Below are 13,103 nucleotides of genomic sequence, written 5' to 3'. Positions count from 1 at the left end.
AGAGCGAGTTACAGAAATCTAATCTGGAGGGGACCGTTGCATGGATCACTGTGGTCAAGTGTTCAGAGGACAGAGGGCACTAGTAGCCGAGCCTGGTGAAGATGGAAAAATGCCTGCCCCACTACCTGTTTGACCTGTGCCTCGAGTGTTAGTGAGGCATCCAAGGTCACCCCCACGTTTCTGGCCTGAGACATGATCGTAAGTTGCATCCTGGCCAGAGAGGGTAAGCACGCTTCCTGTTCTGCTCCCCTACGGCCCAACCACCGGACCTCCGTCTTGGAGGGGTTGAGTTTCAGGCGACTCTGCTCAAGCCATCCAGCCACTGTTCCAAAAATCTGGTGAATGGTTACGGGGGAGAGTCCAGGCGGCCATCCATGAGGAGAAAGAGCTGATTGTCATCAGCATACCGATGGCAACCCAGCCCATAACTCCGCACCAGTTGAGCCAGAGGGCGCATAAAGATGTTGAATAATGTGGGAGAGAGCACCGAGCCCTGTGGGACCCCACAAGGGAGCCGGTAAGGGCCCGATAATTCCTCTCCCATAGGTACCCTCTGTATCCGTTTTTGGAGGAAGGAGCATATCCAGCACAAAGCTGTACGACTTATCCCTGTACCGGCGAGACGGCTCGCTAGCAGCTTGTGATCAGCCACGTCAAACACTGCCGACAGATCTAAAAGAACTAGCACAGCAGAGCCGCCTTGATCAAGCTGGCGACGGAGGTCATCCAACAAGGAGACCAACACCGTCTCAACCCCATGACCAGGACGGAAGCCAAACTGGTATCGATTGAGTGCTGAAGTATCTTCCAGGAAAGCTAGGAGCTGGTCCACTGCAGCCCTTTCCAACACCTTACCCAGGAACGCTAAGTGCGCTACTGGGCGTTAGCTTGCAGGGTCATGTTCCACATGACCCTCTTCAATCTATTTCCATCAACACAGTATATGATTACTATTAACATGGAACGGAGATTTTGGGTAGCAGCATCAAAAATATCAAGGTTGACTCAGCCTTCCATCCTTCCGAGGTCGGTCAAATGAGTACCCAGCTTGCTGGGGGGTAAACGGTAATGACTGGGGAAGGCCCTGGCAAACCACCCCGTATTGAGTCTGGCATGAAAACGCTGGAGGGCGTCACCCCAAGGGTCAGACATGACTCGGTGCTTGCACAGGGGATACCTTTACCTTTACCTATCAAAAATATTTTCCTGAGTAATGCACACATGGCTCTTTCAGTGGTGAAGAAAGAAAGATTAACACCATTCTGTTCTAGTTTTTGGGCTGAATTATGTGGGTTTTTATGTGACTATGTTATATTGTTTTGTTGTAAATGGCCTCAGAGACACATGAGTTGGATACTGAGGAAAATACTGTAACAAATAAAAAACGATTAAAATAATCATATCAAATCTGACTCATTGCCTGAATTTTAAGATTACACTGCTAGCTTTGAAGGTTCTGTGTGAAATCAGCCTTTAGTGTTCACTCCATAATCCATTCAGATAAAACTCAAATTGCTACTAGACCTCTGAGGGCTGAGATTTTAGTATAGAAATTGCCTCCATGGTGTATGTTTCTTAGGGATATTATCAATTGTATAGCAGCTCCAGGATTATATAAATTCCTGACAAACATTGCAGTTAAACTTGGCCATTTTTTCATCAGTTGTCAATGAATGTCACAACATATTGTAAATATGACATAAAAGAAATGGGAATATGTCAAAGAAAAATTAAAATAAATAAAAATACATTTTTAATTTAGTATAATTATCTCCCGCCTCCCTTTATTCCTCCTTGAGGAATATTATCTTATTTTTCAGGTACTTTTCAGGGTTGACTACTTTCTCCCTCCTTTTCTTTCTTAAAAAAAAAGACAGTATATGGAATTTAATGATATTTTATTTCATTGCTTTTTTCACAAAGTACCTGAAGATCTGATGGGCAGGAGATAGACTGGATACTTATTGGCCATTCCATATGTGGAACATTCAATAAAAATGATTGAACTATATGCTTAATTTCAAATGGCTTAAAACCTTGGCTAGACAAAGGGCAGAGATGAGCTATAAAATGTTGCCGCAAGGTTATATTTCACTTTAAAACCATAATGAGATACTTTCCATGTCAAATTGCAAGTCCAGTATAAAGTAAATGGAAAACAGTGTAACAGCATGTGCAGCACTGACACCTATGCTGCCTAGTTGCTTTTATTCATGCCATTTGTCTGTCTTTAAATAAACTGAGAGCACATCTGGGAAATGTAGCTGGAATTGACTGCACTGTTGTTCATAAATACTAAATAATGCGAAGATATGTAACAGCATTGGTACCACAGCTGATTCTATGTAATTAATTCCCTGCTCTCTTTCCTGTTCAAATGCATTTATTTTCAAAGTAATTTGTTTCTGCCATCTTTGGCATGAAAGTAAAGACCTCAGTGTCTGTCAGTAAAAGAGATGAGCCTGGTAAATGGTGGCATATCAGGCTTTAAGCAGCACATGTCATGAGAAGAAATCAAAATGAATTCTCGGTTTGGTTTGTGTTCAATAGACAAGGATTCCTGTAAGATTTCTGTCTCATCACAGGGTCATAAATTAAACATGATAATCTTTATTCAGTGACTTCACTTGACCTCCCTGAGGATCAACTCTGCTTCAGGAGCCTCAGCTGGCTATGAAGTCGGTTACTTCTTTCTTCCTTTAACAGACGCCTAGCTATTGCAGACATGTCCGTAGCACATGATGACATCTCCATGGATGTATAAAATGCTTGCCAAATATTGAATTTCATTACGCAGATTGGCACAGGACAAAAATCTGACAAAATATTATCTCTGAAAAAAAATGTAGATTTTAATTTGTTTCGGTTATTTTGTAAATGGACAGGGGAGGGCTTCTTTGGTTAGTTTAGTTGCTACAGAGATAGCAACTATATTTCAGAAATATTTTTATTATTTTGCATGAATTTAATGTCAGTATGACTAATGACTGGGGAAGAAAACAGTTGTTTTTTATACTTCCCGTTTCACCACCCAAAGGCATCTCAAGGCAGCTTACAATTGCCTTTCCTTTCTCTCTGCACAACAGACACCCTGTGAGGTAGGTGGGGTCAAAAGAGCTCAGAGAGATCTGTGACTGGCCTAAGGTCACCCAGCTGGCTGCATGTGGAGGAGTGAGGAATCAAACCTAGCTTTCCAGATTAGAAGTCACAGCTCTTAACAGCTGCACTATGCTGGCTCTCACTGAGCTATCATGTATTCATTTAAAACACTTGTTAGCCAACTTTCTCCTCTGTGACACTTTACACCAGGGGAAGTCAAACTGCGGCCCTCCAGATGTCCATGGACTACAATTCCCAGGAGCCCCTGCCAGCGAATGCTGGCAGGGGCTTCTGGGAATTGTAGTCCATGGACATCTGGAGGGCTGCAGTTTGACTACCTTTGCTTTACACTATATATAAAACACATAATAAAAACACAATAAAAAACAATCATAAAACCTATAAAAGTAACTGATTAAAAACTCCTATTAGGACTGCCAGTAATAAAAGCTAAATCAGTCAAAAGGCGCTTTTAAATAAAACTGCCTTCAACATCCTCTTGAAGATTGACAATGAAAGGGGCAGGTACACTTCCCTGGGGGGAGGGTAGTTCCACAACTGTGGGCTGCTACAGTACATGCCCTCTCATGTGCACCCACAAAATGAGCATATTTAATTGGTGAGACAGTCAAGAGGGTATCTCTCTGCAATCTTAACTATTGGGCTGGAGCATATGAACAAAAATGGTCATTGAGATACTGTGGTCCCAACCATGTAGAGTTTTAAAGGGCCAAACCAAAACCTTGAACTGGGCTCAGGAGTAGATTGGTTATGACTGTACCATTGTGACTAGGGATTACCCTGATGCAATTATTAATAAAGCAGAATTCAGGGCTTCTCCAAACTCATAGAACAAATATAACATCTTCCTAGAATGTCAGCCAGAATGAAGTCTTTAATTTATTAACATTGGAACATCATTGAAAACCTTCCAGAACTGACAAGCACTCCGTTTGCAGGAGGAGAGTCTTTAAAAACAGCAACAACAACAATCTCTTTCTTTCTGAATTTTTAAATTGATCACAATATTTTTAAAAGGCATGGAAATTACACTACTGACCAGCCTTGTTTCAATTCTTAGTGACTTCACAGGGAATTTATTACATTGCTGTCCTAGTATGAGGCCAACTAAGGTAACTGATTAGCTGATGCAGTCAAGGCCATTTTGTGCAAACATGAATTCAGGAAGATTCCATTGGAAGTTGACAATTGCCTGAACACCAGACACTATGGTAATCTTGCTGAAAAACAGTCATTACAAGAAAAAATGTTAAAATAGATCCTTTGAAGCCAAGGATAATGCATAATTAAACTGTGTCACACTCTAATGGTACAGATTCAGTGACATCTCCTTATGTAGTGAAGCTGGGTAAAAACTACTAAACTGAGACTAAGACTATGAGGCAGACTTTGATGGTAGTGATTGTAGTGAAGTGATTCAGAGTTTTCAACACTTGCAGGGCAAGCATCATGAACTCATTCATAAACTGAAAAACGAAATCAGCAGGCCAAAATGATAAGTCTCACAGCCACTATTGTTTGGTGTTTAAATCATGTAATTTCTGGGCAATCTGATTTATCCTTTTGAGACTTATCATTTTGGCCTGCTGATTTCGTTTTCCTCTTATCTGTAACATTCGGAAATCAACGGTGTAGTTCCTTTTCACTGAACTCACTCATAAACTGGCTGGCAGCTACACAGTAGCATTTTTGTACCATTTGGTTGATTTTTGAGCACAATTAAGAGATGCACCAGGCACCCTGGTAAACCAGATGGTGAAAAGGTACATGGGGTGAAGATCTTCCTCGGGAGGTAGTGAGTTCTCCTTCTATGGAAGTTTTAAAGCAGAAGCTAGATAGTCACCTGACAGAAATACTGATTTTATGAACTTAGGCAGATTGTGAGTGGGTGGGCTGGAAAGGATGTGCCAATGTTTGTCTCTTGTGGCCCTTCCTTGCATACCCAGGGAATTGCTAATTGCTGCTGTGGGATGGCAGGTGAATTTCATCCAGGCCAGACTGGATTCTGGAGATTTTTGGTGGTGGTGGGGAATCATTTGGGCATGACATTGGGGTCACTGTGGGTGGGCAGGTAGTTCTGAATTTCCTGCATAGTGCAGGGGGTTGGACTAGATGGCCCTGGAGGTCCCTTCCAACTCTATGATTCTATGATCTGGAAGAGGATGCATCATTGTTTTTCGTTTGCTTCCTAACTCAATATCACATCCTTTTTAGAAATATTCTGCACATATGTTCAGCACAGTGGTAGTGTGTGTATGTGAGGGAGTGGCCAACATTTGTTCTCCTAGGAAAGGGAGATTGAGGGGGGAGAGTGTCTTGAATAGGTGTGAAGTCCCCAGAGCTCTCATCCCACTGGGGGGAGGTGTCATCTTATTTCATTACTAAAGATGTGTCAATGCTCCAGAATATATAGATGCCTCTTTAATTTCTTGACTACTTTATAATACCAGTTCCAGAAATTACCCCCTTCAAGGATCGCTGCCTTGTTGTGGCAAGGGGGCTTGCGTAGATCAGTGAAGCTATGAGCTATGCCGTGCAGGGCCACCCAAGACGGACAGGTCATAGAATCATAGAATCATAGAGTTGGAAGGGGCCATATACAGGCCATCTAGTCCAACCCCCTGCTCGACGCAGGATTAGCCCTAAGCATCCTAAAGCATCCAAGAAAAATGTGTATCCAACCTTTGCTTGAAGACTTCCAGTGAGGGGGAGCTCACCACCTCCTTAGGCAGCCTATTCCACTGCTGAACTACTCTGACTGTGAAAAACTTTTTCCTGATATCTAGCCTATATCGTTGTACTTGAAGTTTAAACCCATTACTGCGTGTCCTCTCCTCTGCAGCCAACAGAAACAGCATCCTGCCCTCCTCCAAGTGACAACCTTTCAAATACTTAAAGAGGGCTATCATGTCCCCTCTCAACCTCCTTTTCTCCAGGCTGAACATTCCCAAGTCCCTCAACCTATCTTCATAGGGCTTGGTCCCTTGAGAGCTCTGACAAAAGGTGATCCACTGGAGAAGGAAATGGCAAACCACTCCAGTATCTTTGCCATGAAAACTCTATGGACAGTTCCAAAAGGCAAAACGTTATGACGCCGGAAGATGAGCCCCTCAGGTTGGAAGGTGTCCAATATGCTACTGGGGATGAGCAGACGGCTAGTACGAGTAGTGCCAGAATGAATGAAGTGGCTGGGCCAAAGCCGAAAGGACGCTCAGTTGTGGAAGTAACTGGTGGCGAAAAGACAGTCCGATGCTGTAAAGATTTTTATTCCATAGGAACCTGGAACGTCAGATCCATGAATCAAGGCAAGCTGGACGTGGTTAAACAAGAAATGAGAAGACTGAACATCGACATTTTAGGAATCAGTGAACTAAAATGGACAGGAATGGGTGAATTTAATTCAGATGACCATCAGGTATACTACTGTGGACAAGAATCTCGCAGAAGAAATGGAGTCGCCTTCATAATCAATAAGAGAGTAGAAAAAGCAGTCTTGGGATACAATCCCCAAAATGACAGAATGATCTCAGTTCGAATCCAAGGTAAACCATTCAACATCACAGTGATCCAGGTCTATGCCCCAACCACTGCTGCTGAAGAGGATGAAATTGATCAGTTCTATGAAGCCCTACAACACCTTATAGAAGCAACGCCAAAAAATGATGTGCTTATCATCATGGGGGATTGGAATGCTAAAGTAGGAAGTCAAAAGATAACCGGGATAACAGGCAAGTTTGGCCTTGGAGTACAAAATGAAGCAGGGCACAGGCTGGTAGAATTTTGTCAAGAGAATACAATGGTCATAGCAAGCACTCTTTTCCAACAACCCAAGAGACGACTCTACACATGGACATCACCAGACGGTTAACACAGAAATCAGATTGATTATGTGCTCTGCAGCCAAAGATGGAAAAGTTCTATACAGGCAATAAAAACAAGACCAGGAGCTGATTGTGGTTCAGATCATGAGCTCCTTGTTGCAAAATTTAGGCTTAAATTGAAGAAAGTAGGGAAAAGCACTAGGCCACTCAGGAACGAACTAAATCATATCCCCAACGAATATACAGTAGAGGTGACAAATAGATTTAAGGAATTATATCTGATAGACAGAGTGCCTGAAGAACTATGGACGGAAGTTCATGACATTGTACAAGAGGTAGCAACTAAAACCATCCCAAAGAAAAAGAAATGCAAGAAATCAAAATGGCTGTCTGAGGAAGCTTTACAAATAGCTAAGGAGAGAAGGGAAGTGAAAGGCAAGGAAAGAGAAAGATACACCCAATTGAATGCAGAATTCCAGAGAAAAGCTAGAAGAGATAAGAATGCCTTCTTAAATGAACAGTGCAAACAAATAGAAGAAAACAATAGAATGGGGAGGACCAGAGATCTTTTCAAGAAAATTGGAGATATGAAGAGAACGTTTCATGCAAAGATGGGTATGATAAGGGACCAAAATGGTAGGGACCTCACAGAAGCAGAAGAGATTAAGCAAAGGCGGCAAAATTATACAGAAGAACTATACAAGAGCGAGCTTAACATCCCTGATGACCACAATGGGGTAGTTACTGACCTGGAGCCAGACATCCTGGAATGTGAAGTCAAATGGGCCTTAGGAAGTCTGAGTAACAATAAAGCTAGTGGTGGTGACAGCATTCCATTTGAACTATTCAAAATCTTAAAGGACGATGCAGTAAAAGTGCTACACTCAATATGCCAGCAAATTTGGAAAACTCAGCAATGGCCACAGGATTGGAAAAGGTCAGTTTACATTCCAATCCCAAAGAAGGGCAATGCCAAAGAATGTTCAAACTACCGCACCATTGCACTCATTTCTCATGCTAGCAAAGTTATGCTCAAAATCCTACAAGCTAGGCTCCAGCAATATGTGGACCGAGAACTTCCAGAAGTACAGGCAGGATTTCGAAGAGGCAGAGGAACTAGAGATCAAATTGCCAACATACGCTGGATCATGGAAAAAGCTAGGGAGTTCCAGAAGAACATCTACTTCTGCTTCATTGACTATGCTAAAGCCTTTGATTGTGTGGAGCACAACAAATTGTGGCAAGTTCTTAAAGAGATGGGAATACCAGAGCATCTTATTTGTCTCTTGAGAAATTTATATGCAGGTCAAGAAGCAACAGTGAGAACTGAACATGGAATCACTGACTGGTTCAAAATTGAGAAAGGAGTTTGGCAAGGCTGTATACTGTCGCCTTGCCTATTTAACTTGTATGCGGAGCACATCATGAGAAAGGTGGGATTAGAGGAGTCACAAATTGGGATCAAGATTGCAGGGAGAAATATCAACAACCTCAGATATGCAGATGATACCACTCTAATGGCAGAAAGTGAAGAGGAACTAAAGAGCCTGTTGATGCGGGTGAAGGAGGAGAGTGCAAAAGTTGGCTTGAAACTCAACATCAAGAAAACAAAGATCATGGCAGCCGGCCCTCTCAATTCCTGGCAAATAGATGGGGAAGAAATGGAGATAGTGACAGATTTTATTTTCCTTGGCTCCAAGATCACTGCAGAGGGGGACTGCAGCAAAGAAATTAAAAGACGCTTGCTCCTAGGGAGGAAAGCTATGGCAAATCTAGACAGCATCCTAAAAAGCAGAGACATCACCCTGCCAACAAAAGTGCGTTTAGTCAAGGCTATGGTATTCCCAGTTGCAATGTATGGCTGCGAAAGTTGGACCATAAGGAAGGCCGAGCGTCAAAGAATTGAGGCTTTTGAACTCTGGTGCTGGAGAAGACTCTTGCGAGTCCCTTGGACTGCAAGGCGAACAAACTGGTTAGTCCTAGAGGAGATCAGCCCTGACTGCTCTTTAGAAGGACAGATCCTGAAGATGAAACTCAAATACTTTGGCCACCTCATGAGAAGGAAGGACTCCCTGGAGAAGAGCCTAATGCTGGGAGCGATCGAGAGCAAAAGAAGAAGGGGACGACAGAGAATGAGGTGGCTGGATGGAGTCACTGAAGCAGTAGGTGCAAACTTAAAAGGACTCCAGGGAATGGTAGAGGACAGGAAGGCCTGGAGGATCATTGTCCATGGGGTCGCGATGGGTCGGACCCGACTTCGCACATAACAACAACAAAGCACTTTGCCAGCTTGAGTCTGTCTGCCAGTCTATTAAGATCTTCTCCTAGCTGCTGCACCAGTTCTTCAGGGTTAAGCCAAGGGAGTTAGGCTTCCTGAGTAAGGTGATAAAAGTTTGTCTTGCTGGTTCCCTGGCCAGGAGTGTTACATTTGAGTCTACAGGAGCCCTGTAATTTTGCACCTACAGATCTTCTCCTTCCCAGCTGAAAGCCTGATGTCTCAGCTAGGACCTTTTATCCCTCTTCCCATGGTCACTCCTAGTGCCTTCTCCCAAGCAGGTACTTTCTCTCATGGAGGCCTCTACTCTATAGAAAGCTAGTAGTGGCTGGCCTTCTTCCTGTTGGCCCCTCTTTTGCTTTTATCATCCATAATGGCTTTTTTCTCAACTCTGCAATTGGGCTGCTCTCTTCCTTAGCACTGTGCCCTCACTCCACCCTCCTCACCCAGAGCAATGAGACCAAGGTTGAAAATACCCTAAGTAGCATAAGCAGTCTGGAGTGGGTGGGAAGTGGAAATAAACCAGGCATTTGGGGAGCAGTCTGTTCACTACAGAAATGGGATCCTCAAAGAGAGAAGAGCTTTTTTGTGTGTCCAATTATTACAAAAAAAAAAGTTTCACTTCCTTTTTCCCACAACAGACATTCTGTCAGGTAGGTTGGGCTGAGAGAGGGATAACAGAACTGTTCTACTTTAGTGGCACAGTGGCGATAAGAGAACTGTGACTGGCTCAAGGTCACCCAGCTGGCTGCATGTGAAGGAATGGGGAATCAAACCTGGTTCTCCAGATTAGAGGCTCTTCCTCTTAACAGCTGCACCTAGTGAGGTGACTTGTCAGAAAATTTAGTTATTTAGTTATTTATCAGGCTTTTATGTCACCACTCCTAATGCTGCTAGCCTGCGGTGGCTTACAACGTAGTTTAAAACAATAAAATCAACATCAATAAAAAAATCTTCCTCCCTCCCTCCCACCCCCACCCCCCTACCCTAACTCTCCCTCCAAAATCTTCCCTCCTTTCCAGGCCACCAGGATTCTGCCATATGTGCCCTAAAGGTATAAAAAAACCTGTGTGCAAAAAGCACCAAAGGCATCAGAGGAGAGAGGCCAGCTCTTCCTTAGGCGGGCCTCAGTTTTCCTAAATGGGCTTCTTCCATTAGTTTCCAAAAGCATACTGTCAAGGACCAAAACAAGTTTGCTAGAATTCCAGTTCACAATTAAATCTACAGTATTTTCTTATTAAACTCAAATGGATTTGTCTTATTGCAAAAGAAATTTTGACAGAAGTACCAGATAATGTATTTCCTAATTTTATTTTACTTTGCCCTAGGGATCCTCTGGTCACATCACTGCTGAGAACACACAAGGAAACCAGGATTTCAGATTGTTCCCAGTTTTCAACTGAATGAATATGTAATTTGGTCAGGGGTGTAGCCAAAGATAAGGAATGCATAATTTGCAGATCATTTAAACTACAGAGCACATGCTAGCTGAATTTGTATTTGTATTCACACTTTGTTCTGACATTTAACATTTTAAAAGTCTGAGATGAAGTCTGACAAATGCGGATAAACACAATTAACAATTTTGCCCATATTAGAGATGATTTTGAACTTTTTGTTTATTTATTATGTTAATGGGGCATATAGTAATAGCCAGAAAAAGGTGTTTTTTTAAATTTTTGCTTACTAGTTAAATTGTCATGAGATTCCTTTAACTTCTCTCAAATGGTTATGTCTCAGCCAGTGGATAATGGGAGGGACCTAACTCTAATTCCACTAAAACAAAGAATCGATCATTAGCTTTATGTTGAAGAAATCATTATCTCTCAACCTTCATATCCAGTTTTAAATGAATGATATTAATAATCAATCTCTGAAATCATCTGGTCAGGGTTTCTTGTCATACCTACAATAAAAAACTCAAAAGCAATTCTCAAATTAATGAAAAAACCACCAACGGTCTGACTGATTGGGAAGAAATGGTCCTTATAATGCAACACTTATTTGGGACCAAGGACACTGGTACCAGAGCTTGCTGCCACATGCATCCAGACAACACAATCACCATCTAGCAACATCAGCAAAGGTTCTTTCATTTGCTCATTTTCTCACATTGCATATGCCCTTAAATGTGAACGTCCTTCATTTCTCTGCGCAGGGGAAACTGGTCAAACTCTAAACACAAATCTGACATCAAGAATCCCAAAACTCTTTAGGAGAACAAACTTCCAGGATATGTAATGGATTTCAGAATAGCTATTTTACTGCAAAGGACCTTCAAAAATAGACTAGAATGGGAAGCTGCTGAGATTCAAGTTATTACAACACTCAGGAAAAAGGAACCCCCATTCATTCATTTCTTACTATGCATGCTAACATCATTCTGTTCTCACATCTTGTAAACTTTATTATGCTGTATGCTAATATGCTGCTATTCACAGGTCCTACGAGTTGTCTTCATCCAGTATTAGCTATATTTATTGCTCAGTTATTTACGGATCTTGACTCTAATTGGCCCTTATGCCAATTCCGTCCTCATCCATATATAATGTTTGGTGACTTCTGTTTCACTGTATCTGTAGAAGTGTACACAAAACTTATCTGTAAACCGCTCCAGCGGGAGCGGCTCCCGATTGGCTCCTGATTGGCCTCTCCAAGTGTCAGTCCAGAGCCAAGTGCCCAATTGGGCTCTTGGCCCGTCCTGGAATCGGAGGTAAGAAGGCCGGGGTGAGAGCGCCACCAGGAAAGGAGCAGAGGCGCCACGTCAAAGACACAGTGGGCCTGCTCCTTTCCCTGTGCTGAAGCCGGGGCTGCAGGAGGGAGAGGGAGCAGGGGGAGAGCCTTTGGAGTGGGGAAAGGAACAGCCCACCATGTCAAAGACATGGCGGCCCTGTTCCTTTCCCCGCCGCAAAGCCAGGGCCCAGGGTGGGAGGGGGTGGGGGAGGGGGGCTGGTGGAGCCTTGGGGGAGAGGGCCAGGCAGGGGAGGCTTCAGCGCCAGACTCAGAGCAGGCCTCCTGCGTCTGGAACGCGCCGGGCCTGCTCCTAGCTCAGCACTGAAGTTGCGGCCTTGGAGGGGAGGGGGACAGTGGGGGAAGCTTCAGTGCTGGCCTCAGAGCAGGCCCAGCATGTCCCAGGCTCCTCTGAGCCCAGTGCTGAAGATGCACCATGCACCATTGGGGGGAGGCAGCAGGGTGACAGAGGCTTCAGTGCCAGGCTTGGAGCAGCCCTGGCACTGAAGCTGCTCCAAAAGGTGAGGCAGCAGGGTGGGGGAGGCTTCAGCGCTGGGCTCAGAGCAGCCCCGGCGCGTCTGGGACTTGCCGGGGATGCTCCGAGCCCGGCGCTGAAGCTGCGTCATCGGGGGGAGGCCGCAGGGTGGGGGAGGCTTCAGTGACGGGCTTGGAGCAGCCGCTCCAAGCTCTATGCTGAAGCCAGCAGATCGGGGGGAAGGGCGGCTGAGGAAGGCTTCAGCCCTGCTCTGAAGCCAGGAGCTGGGGGGGGGGAGGTGGCCAGGGTGGGAGCCGGCCAGGACCCTCCTGCACCCACCCACTGCCTTCTAGCGCCTGCTATATTTTTGATACAGCAGGCTTAAATTCTAGTACCCAGAATAAAACCTCCTTGGTCTTAATGGTGCCACTGGACTCAAATTTTGTTCTTCTTCTTCAGACCAACATGGCTACTTGCCTGAAGTTAAGTATGCAGGAAGATAGATATTTTACCATATGAAATATGAAGCAAAAATTGCTTTGTAATGATTCTTCAACTTTTAAAAAATTGCCATATGAATAAGCTTTGTATGTAGTTTAATTCAGAGAACAAAAATAACCTATACATTCTCCTTCAGGGATATCTTCTTAGAGTTCTGTGGAGAACACAGTCATTTGACACT

General features: G+C 43.8%; 1 protein-coding gene across 1 annotated transcript in view; it reads left to right on the top strand.

Moving 5' to 3' along the window:
- Nucleotides 1-10,811, top strand: part of LOC143842409 (uncharacterized) — a 109,140-nt gene extending 98,329 nt beyond the window's left edge. Inside the window, exon 4 of the mRNA XM_077347549.1 lies at nt 10,545-10,811. Within this exon, the coding sequence (XP_077203664.1) occupies nt 10,545-10,623 (79 nt within the window). The 3' untranslated portion in view covers nt 10,624-10,811. The remainder of the gene's footprint in view (nt 1-10,544) is intronic.
- The last annotated feature ends 2,292 nt before the right edge of the window (nt 10,812-13,103 follow it).

Source organism: Paroedura picta, chromosome 7 (genome assembly GCF_049243985.1).
Source record: "Paroedura picta isolate Pp20150507F chromosome 7, Ppicta_v3.0, whole genome shotgun sequence".
NCBI lineage: Eukaryota > Metazoa > Chordata > Lepidosauria > Squamata > Gekkonidae > Paroedura > Paroedura picta.
Note: the sequence above shows the minus strand (reverse complement) of the source record. Positions and strands in the feature narration are given on the sequence as shown.